General features: G+C 40.8%; 2 protein-coding genes across 13 annotated transcripts in view; one reads left to right on the forward strand and one right to left on the reverse strand.

Annotated features, from left to right (window-relative positions):
• Window positions 1–12,566, reverse strand: part of Med12l (mediator complex subunit 12L) — a 311,786-nt gene that overhangs the window by 69,916 nt on the left and 229,304 nt on the right. For all 11 annotated transcript variants that reach the window (XR_015046737.1, XM_085835872.1, XM_085835870.1 and 8 more), the window contains 4 exons: window positions 10,143–10,290; window positions 5,475–5,593; window positions 4,734–4,877; window positions 2,858–3,021 (listed from right to left, as the gene is read on the reverse strand). Coding sequence is in view for 10 of the 11 variants with exons in the window: in XM_085835872.1 (XP_085691998.1) it covers window positions 2,858–3,021; window positions 4,734–4,877; window positions 5,475–5,593; window positions 10,143–10,290 (575 nt within the window). In the remaining variant the exon portion in view is untranslated. The remainder of the gene's footprint in view (window positions 1–2,857; window positions 3,022–4,733; window positions 4,878–5,474; window positions 5,594–10,142; window positions 10,291–12,566) is intronic.
• Window positions 1–12,566, forward strand: part of P2ry12 (purinergic receptor P2Y12) — a 45,570-nt gene that overhangs the window by 23,884 nt on the left and 9,120 nt on the right. The window lies entirely within an intron of this gene.

Genomic DNA, 12,566 nt, shown 5'->3' on the forward strand with positions numbered 1-12,566 from the left:
GATAACTATAATGAGGGGGGGCATTTGAGGGGCAAGGTGGAAATATAGTGCAATGAAAACTCCCTGGAATCTACAAGGGAGACCCTAGTGAAGACTCCTAGTAATAGGGGATTTGGAGCCTGAACTGGCTATCTTCTGCAACCAGGCAAGGCGTCCAGAGGCAGAACTGGGACACCAATCCAGCCACAAATCATCCACCTACAATTTGTCTTGCCTACAAGATGTCCTGGGGTAAAGGTGACACAGAACTTTTGGGAATGGCCAACCAGTGACTGGTCCAGCTTGAGAGCCACTCTATGAGAAGCCCACACCTGAACTGCCTGGGTGGCCAGGAACCAGAGGCTAGATAGCCCAGAGACCTAGGACAGAACCAAACACAACTGGAAAAAAGTAGGGAATAAAATGATTCCTAAGGATAATTCTGCTATAGATTGGAGCCTAGCATAACTGTCATCAGAGAGGATTCATCCAGCAACTAATGGGGGCAGATACAGAGACCCATAGCCAAAGATTAGGAAGAACATGGGGAATCACGCAGAAGAAGGGGAGGAAGGACAGGAGAAGCTAGAGGGGTCAAGCACACCGCAAGAACATGGCCTACATTATCAACTAAGCAGTGCTCATGGGGGCTGACAGAGACTGAACCAACAATTAAGGAACCTGTATGAGTCTGATCTAGGTCCCCTGCATATACTTTATGGTGTGTAACTAGGTGTTCTTATAGGATTCCTTATAGCAGGAGTGCATTTTATCTCTGACTCTTTTGCCTGCTTTTGGGACCCATTTTCTCCCACTGAGTTACCTTGATCATTTGATATCCCTGGGAGGCCTGCTCTTTTCTGAAGGAAAATGGAAAAGGAGTGGATTCGGAGGGAAGGGCCTAATGAAGGGGATAATTGGGAAGAGCAGAGGGAGGGGAAAAAAAAAACTAAAAAAAAATTTTTAAAGGGAATGTTAAAACAAAAAAGGAGGGGGGGAACAACAGGTACAAACAATGGAACCACCATTTAAGAGGGAAGCAACACCTGAACCTGCTGGGTATGCAGAAGCAAACAAATCCTATTATAGCCAGGAAAGTAAAGAATTATCCTGTGACTAAAGTAAACAAATGCAAATGGATAGTTGCATCCATCTTACAGTAGTTTTCACTTTTTAAGACTAAAGCCTTGTACTGTGGTCTGATACTCTCAGTCACATTAAGGGGGGAATTGTGATTTTGAAAAAAAAAGACATACTGTGTGTCAATAGTTAAGACAGCTATCTATGTGACACTACCTGAGTCACTTGGGAATGACCTGGCCGGGGGGGGGGGGGGTGGTGTAACGTGCTTTATTTCTGCTTCACAAGGGAGGGTCCAGTTTCCTGTAGCCTGTGCCATCTCTAGGCAGGCAAACCTGGGATGTATAGGAAAGCTAGCTGAGCAAGGCAAAGGGAGCATGCCAGGAAGTTCCTGCATCCAGAGTTTTTCCTCGAGCTCTGGTCCTGGTGTGCTTCAATGATACAACTACAGGCTATAAACTGAAAAACAAAACAAAACAAAACAACAAAAAACAAAAACAAAAACAAAAACAAAAACAAAAAAACAACCTTTGATAAAGTTGAATTTGATCACAGCGTTTACCGTAGCAACAACGAGCAAACTAGGGCATTATAAATAAGGTGAAAATATAACAAAGCCAAATATAATCTTATGAGTATTTAAGTAGATATTTTAAATGTTAAAATATTAAAACAATTTCAAACTAACAATCGAAGAACAACCAAACAAAAATACATTTTCCAACTAAGTATGTATGAGTTCATGATCAGTGAATGAGTTGTTAAATGAATTATTATTTTAAAATTGAATGACTTTAAAAGAATAGTGCTGAGAAAACAGTAAGGAGTCAACTTCAATTTGCAACATGTACTAGCTGTGTAATGAATATGGGGCACATCACTTCCAAACTCTTCACCTGTTGAACGATAGAAAAGAGCGAGGCCTCACATAAATACACACCTCCTCTCACTGTAAAGCTTTTGAGGTTTGTAATATTCTACTTCTTAAACAAGATGTTCAAGTAAATCAAAGAAAAGCCTCTGCAAAATTGATGCCACTAGAGAAATACTGTTTATAAAGTAAATGCATGTGTAAGGTTACAGACGGGTTGGGGGAAAACCAAGAAGACAAATGAAGAGACAGAGGAATAAAGAATAGGTTGTCTTTTTTTCACATAGTGAGCAGGCAACACTATGTTTGCACAGAGCTCCCTGCATTTCTCTGGCCTTTTAAGCACAGTCTCTTGCAGACAGTTCCTTAGCCAGACTTTATGAACGACAGCAGAAGCCTTTGTCTGTTAGACACTCAGACGAACGACTTTCATGAATCAGAAAAAAGATGGCCAAGTTTCTACAGTGCAAATAATCCTTGCAGTGTTGCAAGGACTAGGTAGTGTCTGATTGTTTTTTCAAAAGTACACTGAAAATAGATGACCAGATCCCAGTATTCACTGCTCGCAGTAAGTTGTTGGGTGGCATAAATGAGAAGAGAGCTGTGCATGACCAGGAGGTGAAGAGGAAGCAAGTAAGTAAGTAGAAAAATAAATCAAACACACTTCCTCCATTTATACCTCTTTCTCTACAAAATAGTTTTGGTGAAACCATTTTTGGTATGTTTTCATTGAAACTTTAATAAGACATCTAAAACTTCAAAATGAATGGTATCAAAACTTCAGACCAACAGTCTAAACAAAAATACTTTTTTAGAACTCAGTATAATTTTTCTCCCAAATGCACTGTATGTCACTATGAATTCTACCTTTTAGGATAAGAAAAACAAACAAACAAAAAACAAAAACAATACTACTTATATACCCACCCTTCAAACACCTGGGCTGTCTGATCAGGATTTAGGATCAGGCAACTATGGTACCGCCTGAGCACGGCCACAATGCAGACACACAGTCCTGTGGTGTAACTTCCTGCCAGGCTAGAAGACTTCAAGAGCAGCTCTGCTTCCACCACACTCAGTTCATTCAGCAACTGCAGCAGAAGTGGGGTTTGTGGGGGTGGGGGTGAAGGGAGGGTTGGAGGGGAGGGAAGAAGACAAAGAGGGAAACCGTTCAGTGAACCACTAGTGCACATATCTATACGCTACGGAATCAGAAAGCACACAAGCTTTTGCTGGCATTTACTTTTAAGCCTTTACTAAATTAAACGAATGTTTTTCTGTCTAGAAACCAGCATGCACCCAACCAGGATGTAGCCGGTGCCGAAACAGTCACCAAAACTTCCTGATAGCCCAGAGCCTGGAACTAAGCGTTTAAAAAACAACCCCATTCTTTATTTAATTTGTTTTCCTTTTTTTCTTTTTCTTTTTGGTTGTTGTGCTTCTTTTTTTTTCCTTTGAATGCAACACAACTAATAACTATAATATCTACTTTCTTATTTATAAAGCTTGGAGTAACTGTAAAATAGAAAAAAAATCAAGCCTAATGTCTATTTATTAACACAAGGAATAAATGATCTAAAATGTGTGTAACTACAGTGGGACAAATGAAATTATAGAGTATTTTAATAATCATTTGTGCTTTTCACTGCTTAACTCTACTATAGAGGATATATCATTTCATTATTCCCAAAGCAAAATAATAAGGTAACAAGAACCGACAACAACAAAAAAATCTTTCAAGTATTTATAGTTTTAAATAAGACGTGTATTACTAACACCAACTATAGCTTAACAGGAAAACTATTAATTCATAGTGTCTCAAACACTTTAAAATGTACTAGGTGCTTAAAAGAGTTTTGTTTGTTTTGTTTTGTTTTTGTTTTTTCGAGACAGGGTTTCCCTGTGTAGCCCTGGCTGTCCTGGAACTCACTCTGTAGATCAGGCTGGCCTCAAACTCAGAAATCTGCCCGCCTCGGCCTCCCAAGTGCTGGGATTAAAGGCATGTGCCACCACTGCCCAGCTTAAAATAGTTTTAATGTAACAGAACTGGCACATGTTCAAAGGCATGAAGTTCCAAGAGGCTGAAGAGAGTTGGGACAGAGAAGTGATTAGGGAAAGTTAATCAATGGGGACTAAGTTCTTATAGGAGCAAGATAATTTCACGGGCTGTAATATGGCAGGGTGGCTATAGGTAACAGGATGCACTGTACCTAGCAAACGTAGGGAAAAGGACCCTTGACAGTTTCTACCATCAAGAAATGATGTTTGAGGAATAGGTATGTTTAATTTGCTATAAGAATATATATAACATATACATGTTTTATGGCATCATATGGTATCTCATAAAACTACATTTTTGCATATTTATGCAAGTTTAAAAAATAAGAGGCTTGAGAGATGACTCAGTAGTTAAGTACCAGTAGCTACTCTTTCAGAGGACCCATGTTCAGTACCCAACACCCCCAGGATGTCTCGTAAGCATCCGTAACGCCCTTCCAAGGGAGCCAATGCCCTCTTTTGAGCTCTGCAGGCACCAGGCACACACATAGTGCACATCTGTAGGCAAATAAATCTAAAAATATTTCATATAAATGTAAGCCAGGTCACAAGCTTGTAGCCTTTGGTATTTGGGGGCTGAGTAAGGTGGTCACTTCAGATGGAAAGTTCAGACAAGCTCAACAGTAAGGGATAGCCTGGTTTTTAAATCAACAAATAAAGAGTATGAAGAAGCAAGATAAACTCTAGTGTCTGGTTGGTTTGCTTTCCTAAATGTGAGAAAGGCATAGTACAGTCTCTCTGACACCTGTATGGCAAAGTCGATCAGCCCATTGATGTTCAGCGCTGGCTCCATGAGATCAAAGATGAGCTGAATATGGTGAGCCAACGGGAGGTGATAGGATGTTCCAGACGCAAAGCTTGTGATTTGTTCCAGCACATTGTTAGAGATCTGCTCAGACAAAAGCAAGGAAAGTCACACAACCAACAGTCCGGGTGAGGCTTCACTTCGGTATATCATTTTGATTGTTTTTGTTTTTTTTCCAGCAATAAATATGAATTCATGTGATTCTACTTAGAAATTAGTATTTCGCAGAAGTCAAAATATATACAAATCAGCATTCTTACAAACATCATTTGAAAATTTCAATATAATCTATATACTGGTGACCCCAAAGGGAAATCACTCAAAAGTGTGAATCATCAGAAACTGAGATGTTAACTGAATAACAATGGATTTCTTCTAAATTTCCCAGTATTTTAATTAAACCATCAAAAAGTTTCTCCTTCACCAATAGTGATGCCGGGTCAGCATGTCATATAATAAGTATATTAGGAATTACCTTTATGTATTAATAATTACTATAAAGCAAAAATACTTACATAATAAAAACAGATGTTGAAGGAAACACCTAACACTCACAAATGAAGCTTGATCTGCTTCCAAGTCTATAAGGGTCATTTCTAAAAGTTAAGGCTGGAAGTACCCTGCTTGAGCTTTTAAGGGAGGAATATTCAAAGCGCGTGACAAACAGCCCTGAATGGATACCTGAGATGTTACTTGATGCTGATCGAAGTATGAAAGGAGCTGGAGTTTCGTGAACACATTTTCTGGGGTTGGAAAAACTTCCTGCTTGGTCTTCCTGGCTTTCTGTCCTTCGTCCCCAACTAAAGAAACATGAGATGTATTACTTTCCATTTAAATTAATCTCTTCATATTTCTAAAGGTTTTTTTTTATGTGTGTGTGTGTGTGTGTGTGTGTGTGTGCATGTTCACTTGTTTGTACACGTGTGTGGAGGCCAGAGGAAAATCTGGTGTCATCCTTCAGGCGATCACACCATTGGAGTTTACCCTCTCTGATGGTACTCTACAAGAGAGTCTCTTACTGGCCAAAACTCACCAAATGAGCTTGCCTGGCTGTTTAAGGAACACAAGGGGTCTGCCTATATCCACACCTCCACAGCAATGGGATTAAAACCCTGCTCCATCATGCCCAGCTATTTTTATGTGGAACTTGGAACGTTACTGAGTTACCTCCCCATCCCATCCATCTTTTTATGGGTATTTTTTACTGAAGTATGGCACAAAAATAGATAAAAGCAATATATACTCTATGCATTTTCACAAACAGAATGAGATCCAAATCGTGAAATAATGCCTCAAAAGCCCACGTACCTGACTCTAATCTCCTCTCCCTCCCCAAGGGGCCAAAGGTTTGGACAGCTTCCATCGTGGGTGGGTGGAAACTTTCACTCAACACTATGTTTTAAGATAGCCTCATTATTTAGGTAATTTTAATATGTACTAATTGTTAGTAATTCTCACATACTTTATTCCAATGTGTGAAAATATGCCACTACTTATTCTTGCAAATAATGACTTGATTCTGGCTATTATAAAGTGTCTTTGCAAGCATTCATCATTAAGGAACTTAACGATACAGTAATGAATCACCACGGTTGGGTGGGGAACACCAAGGCCCACTGTGACTAAACAGGACACATTATAGGCTTTTTAAAAATATATGGATTATTTATTTATTTTGTGTTCATATGCACTCATCAGGGAACATTTGGGGAAACCAAGAAAAATTTAAGGGTGTTCTCTCCTCCAGAGATCAAATTCAGATGATGAGGCTTGGTAGCAAGGTCCTTTGCCTTCTGAGCCATTTCACTGATTTTTAGACTCACCTCTGTACTTTTATAAATCAGTAAATATATGTATATTTATTTATAATTTGGCTTATTTGAGGAAAACTGGCTTTCTTAACAACTAAGAGCAAAATTAAAGTCTCTGGAAACAGGATTGCATCTATGTATATACAAAGACAAATTTTTAAATGAAACGTAATGGTTGGGTTACAGTACTTCTACAGCACTGTGCGCCATCTGGTTAGAGGGCGCACTGCAACTCAGTTTCATGTGGGAATTGTTAGCTCAGAAAACAAAAAGTTTCTTATTTCTCTAATGAAGGCCTAAGAAGTTGGCAAGACTCCAAGCTCCTCCACATCAAAAGTGGACTTCCCTTTGAACAGTAAGTGAGATACAAAATCCAAGCGAGTTGTCTCGTTTCCGCTTTGTACAGTGGATGGTGATACCAGAATGAACAGAGTAGTAAAAAGAGCTGGTACTGGGCAGGGGAGACAGCACGGTTAGCAAATGGCTTGCCCTGCGAGCATGAGGCTCTCAGTGCGGAATCCAGAACCCATGTTTAAAAAAAAAAAAAAAAATGCTGGGCGTGGTGACACCGGCCTGCGATCACAGCCCCTGGGAGGCAGAGATGGGACAACTCATGCAACCTCGCCGAGTCACAAGCCAATTAAAGACCCTGGAGGACACTAGAAGAATGACACTGGAGTTTGTTTTCTGACCCTCTATGCTCACATACATTAAGGAAGTGCTGATAAAACACATGACAAAAACTTCCTTCTGTCATTAGACCTCCTTCTCTTCCAGCATCTATTCTCATAAGCACAAGTTAAATGTGGGATGAGGCCTTCTCTCTCACTGCTCTTATATGTATCATAAGTATAGTTGAGATACCCAAGTTTTGATTTAGTTTTCAATTCCCTAGAATCATTGCTCCAAAACTGAAAGGGTCCAACCTACTACTGTCTTGTGTTCATTAATCAATAATTTATTCTCCCTTGGATTGAAATAAATACAGAAGACTTGGGGAAGTAGGCCTAGCTCAGAACCCCCAAGTGCATTTTCCTTTGCTCATTTGTGTAAACAGGTTCCATTACTGAACATGTAAGGTCATAAAAGCTCAACTGTTATAACTGAGTCTTATAACCTAGAAAGGGAAACACTGATAACGAGTGATGCTTCGAAATGAAAGATTTCAGTGTCGTTTGCACAAGTAACAATACACTGGGAATATAAAGAGGTTTTGTTTTGTATTGTTTAATTTTTTTTGCCCGTTTCCTTGTTTTCCTGGCATGCACCACTGCTCTTTCAATACTTAATTTTTACATAAAAAAATTAAGCCTTTAAATTCTGGAAGTGTTGGCCTTTTTAGACAATGTTATAGTAAAGTTGACATGAAATTTGGCTGTTTCACTGGAAGTAGTGTTTAAGCTTTAAGTTAGGGAGCAGAGGCTGCTCAGTCAGCAGACTGTCTGTCTGCTTAGCATGCACACAGGCCTGAGGTCAACCCCGAGCAGCACATAAACAGGCATGGTGGTGTGAGCCAATAATCCTAGCACATGGGAGACAAAAGCAGGGGGAAGAGACTTTCAGGTTAATCCCTCAAATTCCAGCCTGCCTGGAAAACAGAAGACTCCATCTCAAAAAGAGACAAAAAATAACAACAGACTTCCGGTTACAAATCCCCTAGGGGAAGACTGGCTGGTTCTGCAAGGGTCCTAAAGTGTTCTTCAAAAGTCTAATTTTTGTTTTCCCAACAATAAAACACATGCTAGTCCAAGGGATAGTTTCCTTTTTTCCTCTCCAGTCTTCACATTGCTAAGTAAAGTAGGTGTGTGTGTGTGTGTGTGTGTGTGTGTGTGTGTGTACAAGTTTCCTGTAGCCTCAAATACAGTTGGCTAACTTCTTGTATACAAAGTCTTAAATAATAACTTAAAATGAAGACTGTTTACCAAGTGGCTGAGCACTGTAGCTGAGATTAAATCGAGGAAGATGCCAGTTTGAAGTGGTGTTTATGTGACTAATACTTTGAAACTCCGCACAGTGAATATCTCTTTTGTAGTCCATACGGAAGGATATCTACTTAAGGGGTTGGCACAAAGACAAAACAAGACTAGCCTGGCATTAAAGCAAAACTGTGAAGGAAGGAAGGAAGGAAGGAAGCTTGACAGCAAGACTGCTTCTTTCCCCTTCCCACTTCCTTTGGTCTTTCTCCACCATAAACTTCAGAAATCTGCAAAGGCCCTCTACACTAATTTAGATGAATTAAGTGTGACTGTGCCTCTTATAGACATCAGCAACTCCCACCACATTCCAACTCCCCCAAAAGCTACTTCAAATGCCCTTGGCTAGGGACTGGTGAGCCTTCCATATTCAGGCTTCTATCGCAACTCATTTCCTGTTTTCTCTGAGGGAGAAAAAAACAGCACAAGGAGAGTTTTCTTAGACAGTGCAGTTTCTTTTTCAAGCTCAATGCGAAGAAGCCAACAGAAGATAGTTTCATTTCCCTTTCTCAGCTCTTGGTTGCTTCTTGTGGCACCGGCATATTGAAGGTCCTAAACAGGCAAGGGAAGGGAGCCAGGGGTGGAGACAGATCACATGAGGGCAACTTCCCCACAGTGTTCTCCAAAGCCCATCCAGCAGGCAGCCTGCGCTCAGGCAGGCTTAGCCATGCTGATGGCAGACAAAAATTACAATTGTTTTTACCTGTAGGAAAAAAATCTAGCATACACGAACAAGCCCTAATAATGCACCCTGTTAACGTCATAAAAAAATGGAAAGGTTCCTAGGGGTTTCTACTCAAGTAGGAAAACCATCTGTGAACACAGGGCAAACGCAACCCTGTCCTCCTTCATAGGAATGACCATGCTAGAGAGGGAGAGATCAGTGGTGGGGCTAAGGTCAAAAATGATGCCATGTTTTAAACCATGATTATGAAATGATGTCAACCTTAAAGAGAGTAACTAGGCAAATATGATAATAGATAATTATAGGACTTCAATTATGCAACACAATGACAAACTATGAGGGCCAAGCTCTGAAAGAAAAACAACAACAAAAACATGTGAAAAGAACAGGGAAAGAAAATTCCAAGTCAAGAAGATCAAATTGCCTCTTTCACTTTTCTGTGGTGACAGACTTAGCCATGGCTACTATGGCAATTAGGTTCTGGATAATGTGAAATCAGCATCTATATGATGACCTGCCGCTCATGTGAAATACAGAGCAAAAACAAATGGTGCAAAGGAAAGGTGAGCTGGCTGTTTGCAGGCAGAGTATTTCTCCTCCTCGTCACTCAGAACATCACCCACAGCAATGACCATAGAAAGCTTGGCACACAGATGACAAAGTACAAATCTTACCTGCATCTCCCTACAAAAGGTGGTCAATGCGAATGTTACTAATAATGAACGCAAGGCCTTAGAGTGTAAATGTGCCTATTCATATTTCAGCGTGACAGTCATTCATGAGAGGAAACACTGGGGACAGTGACATGGGGCGCTCTGATAAGGCCTGTGAGCAGAGGGAGCACAAACGCAATGGGAGCCAGGGCACTGAGGCGCCTTACCCCCTGATTCTGTGGTGCTCTTCTTGTTCAGGATTTTGAGGATATCTTTGGTAATCTTCTTCAGCTGATGCCTGGCTTCATCACGCTCTTTTCCGACTCCATAGAGAAGGATTGTGCGCTGGTTACATTCATGACTTGAAGATTCATCCTGAAAAACAGCAACAGCCCCTGAAGCCAGGCTGCAGAGCTGGGGGTACATTTTATACTCCTGCACCACACTAATTGCAGCCTCTCCATGCCTGCTTGCAGGGGTGGTATCTACCTGCTTGGCAACTCACCTCCACCGGCACCACCCCTGTGTTTCCAGTTTGGAACATGCTAAAGTAAAATAATAACGTGCTACCCGACCAGAAGCACTTGATGTGGGCGTACCCTACAGAGTAAGTTCTGGCTGTTCAAAGACTTTTTGTTGTCCTTGTCGTCTAAATTTGACCATGGCATAAGATGATGTTACTATGTCCTTAAGGAAAATGCCATTTCCTTAGTGAGCTTGGTCTTAGATATATGGTATTAGCATGTGTTTTATAATTAGGAAAAAAAATATCTTGCTAGGACCTTCAAGCATCTTCAGAAAAAAAAAAAAAAAAAGTCCGGCACTTACGTCAACATGACCGTATAAGGTATATTAGTATTTATTTCCACATGACAAAAAGCAAAGTGCTGGGATCACTAGGCGTGAGCTAAGTGGCTAGAAATTCAGAATCGGAGATGATCGAGTGAGGCTTTAGACCGCGGTCTCCTCTAACGATCACTGGAAATGCCAGCACTACTTTTCCCTTGTGTGAAAATAAATAATGACCTGAGTGATGGGCAGGAATCCCACACAGAGCTCCATTTACCTTTAGCCAAATGTAAGTATCCAAGGCAGAGCCTCACTCTTACGACTGCCTTAAATCTCTCAGTGCTAATCTCTCCCTGACATCTTTCGTTTTCCATTTTCTGAGCAAAGCTATTTACTTTTCTGTTGGACCTTTCGATGTACCCCCCCCCCTTTGTCATTCTTTGTATAACGCCCTCTAAAAGGCATCACCTCTTATCCTAAAGAACTCCTCCCAGGGAAAATGGATTGCATATGTTGATCATTAGTGATGGCTGCAAAGGTAGAACGAACCCTTCAGAAGTGGGGGAAGCCACAGTGACACTCACTGGTAGAACTCTGTGTGTCCTGTGAACACAGTAATAAGTACCATGCTCCTGCAGCTGAGGAAGGAAGCACCATGTCCACTCTCCAATTCTGTCAGGTTTTGTTTTTCCTTGAAGTACACACTTGCCTTCAGGCCCCAATTCAGTTACCCTAGTTTTATTTTTTTATATATATATACAGTGATAGACCTAATACACATATTTGCATATCCTGTTGACTTATCTTTCTCTACCCCTCTGCTAATTCTTAATGTTCCAAGTATTTACAGAGGCCTACGGAGATCCTAACAGGGATGGTGAGAGATAAAAGATCCATGTACCAATAACAACTCAAGACAGCCCCATCCCAATAGTACACCATACTTAGGGAAGAAGGAGCTTTGTAATTTATCCTAGTCATGACATTCAACAACCCCATACTCCTGAGTAATAATAAGCCTAGTACTTTGCCTCAGATCCCTCTTCTGAAAATAGTGTGATGCCACCTTCCATTTAAGGATCTGTGAGAATAAACAAGACATAACAATACACGCAATGCCCAAGAGTACTGTGTACATAGAGTACACACATTATAGACTCTCATTCTTCCACATGCATCCAGAGTCCACACTGTTTTGCATTAGCCAATACCTCCCCTACACCCACTTATGCCTTTCCTGCCATCTAAAATGCATGATTTCAATGGCTGACATCTGTCTACAGGTGCAGTGTTATGGCCCCATCAATATCCACAGCACATGGGGATTAGGAAAGGAAAGAAGAGTTTGCAGCATTCATCAGACAAAATTCAGTGATTTTCTAGGTTATTGGAGAAGGGGTGGCAGGCATCAGTGGCTGTCTTCCTGAGTCCCCTATTATTCTCTTTTGTAAGCACACCAAGCACAAAGGAAGCCAGCAGACTAAGGAACAAACTCATGGACAGAAGACAGAGGGGAAGAAAAGAAGACAAAAATCATTGTTTTATAGGAAACAACTAGGCTGCTAAAGTGCTGAGAAGACTGGGGGAGTGAGAGACAGGTAGACAGCTCGTGTCTGCGCAGTGCATTAAGCCTTAGCTGTGAGGGTGAGGAACTGAAAGCAGAATTTCAGAGGCACCTGGGGAAGAGAAGGGTCAGACATTAGGGTCCAGTGAGTGAGCATGCATCTCTCTGAATTTCACTGAACCACTTTGAAAAAGTTGTTGGAGAAAAACCATGAAAATGTATAGTTTAAAAAAAAAAAGAAAATGTATAGTTAATATGTATTTAGTGTGATGTAGAACCACTGCAGGTCAGAAGTGAG

Source organism: Mus caroli, unplaced genomic scaffold (assembly GCF_978045245.1).
Source record: "Mus caroli unplaced genomic scaffold, Mus_caroli_1 scaffold_3, whole genome shotgun sequence".
NCBI lineage: Eukaryota > Metazoa > Chordata > Mammalia > Rodentia > Muridae > Mus > Mus caroli.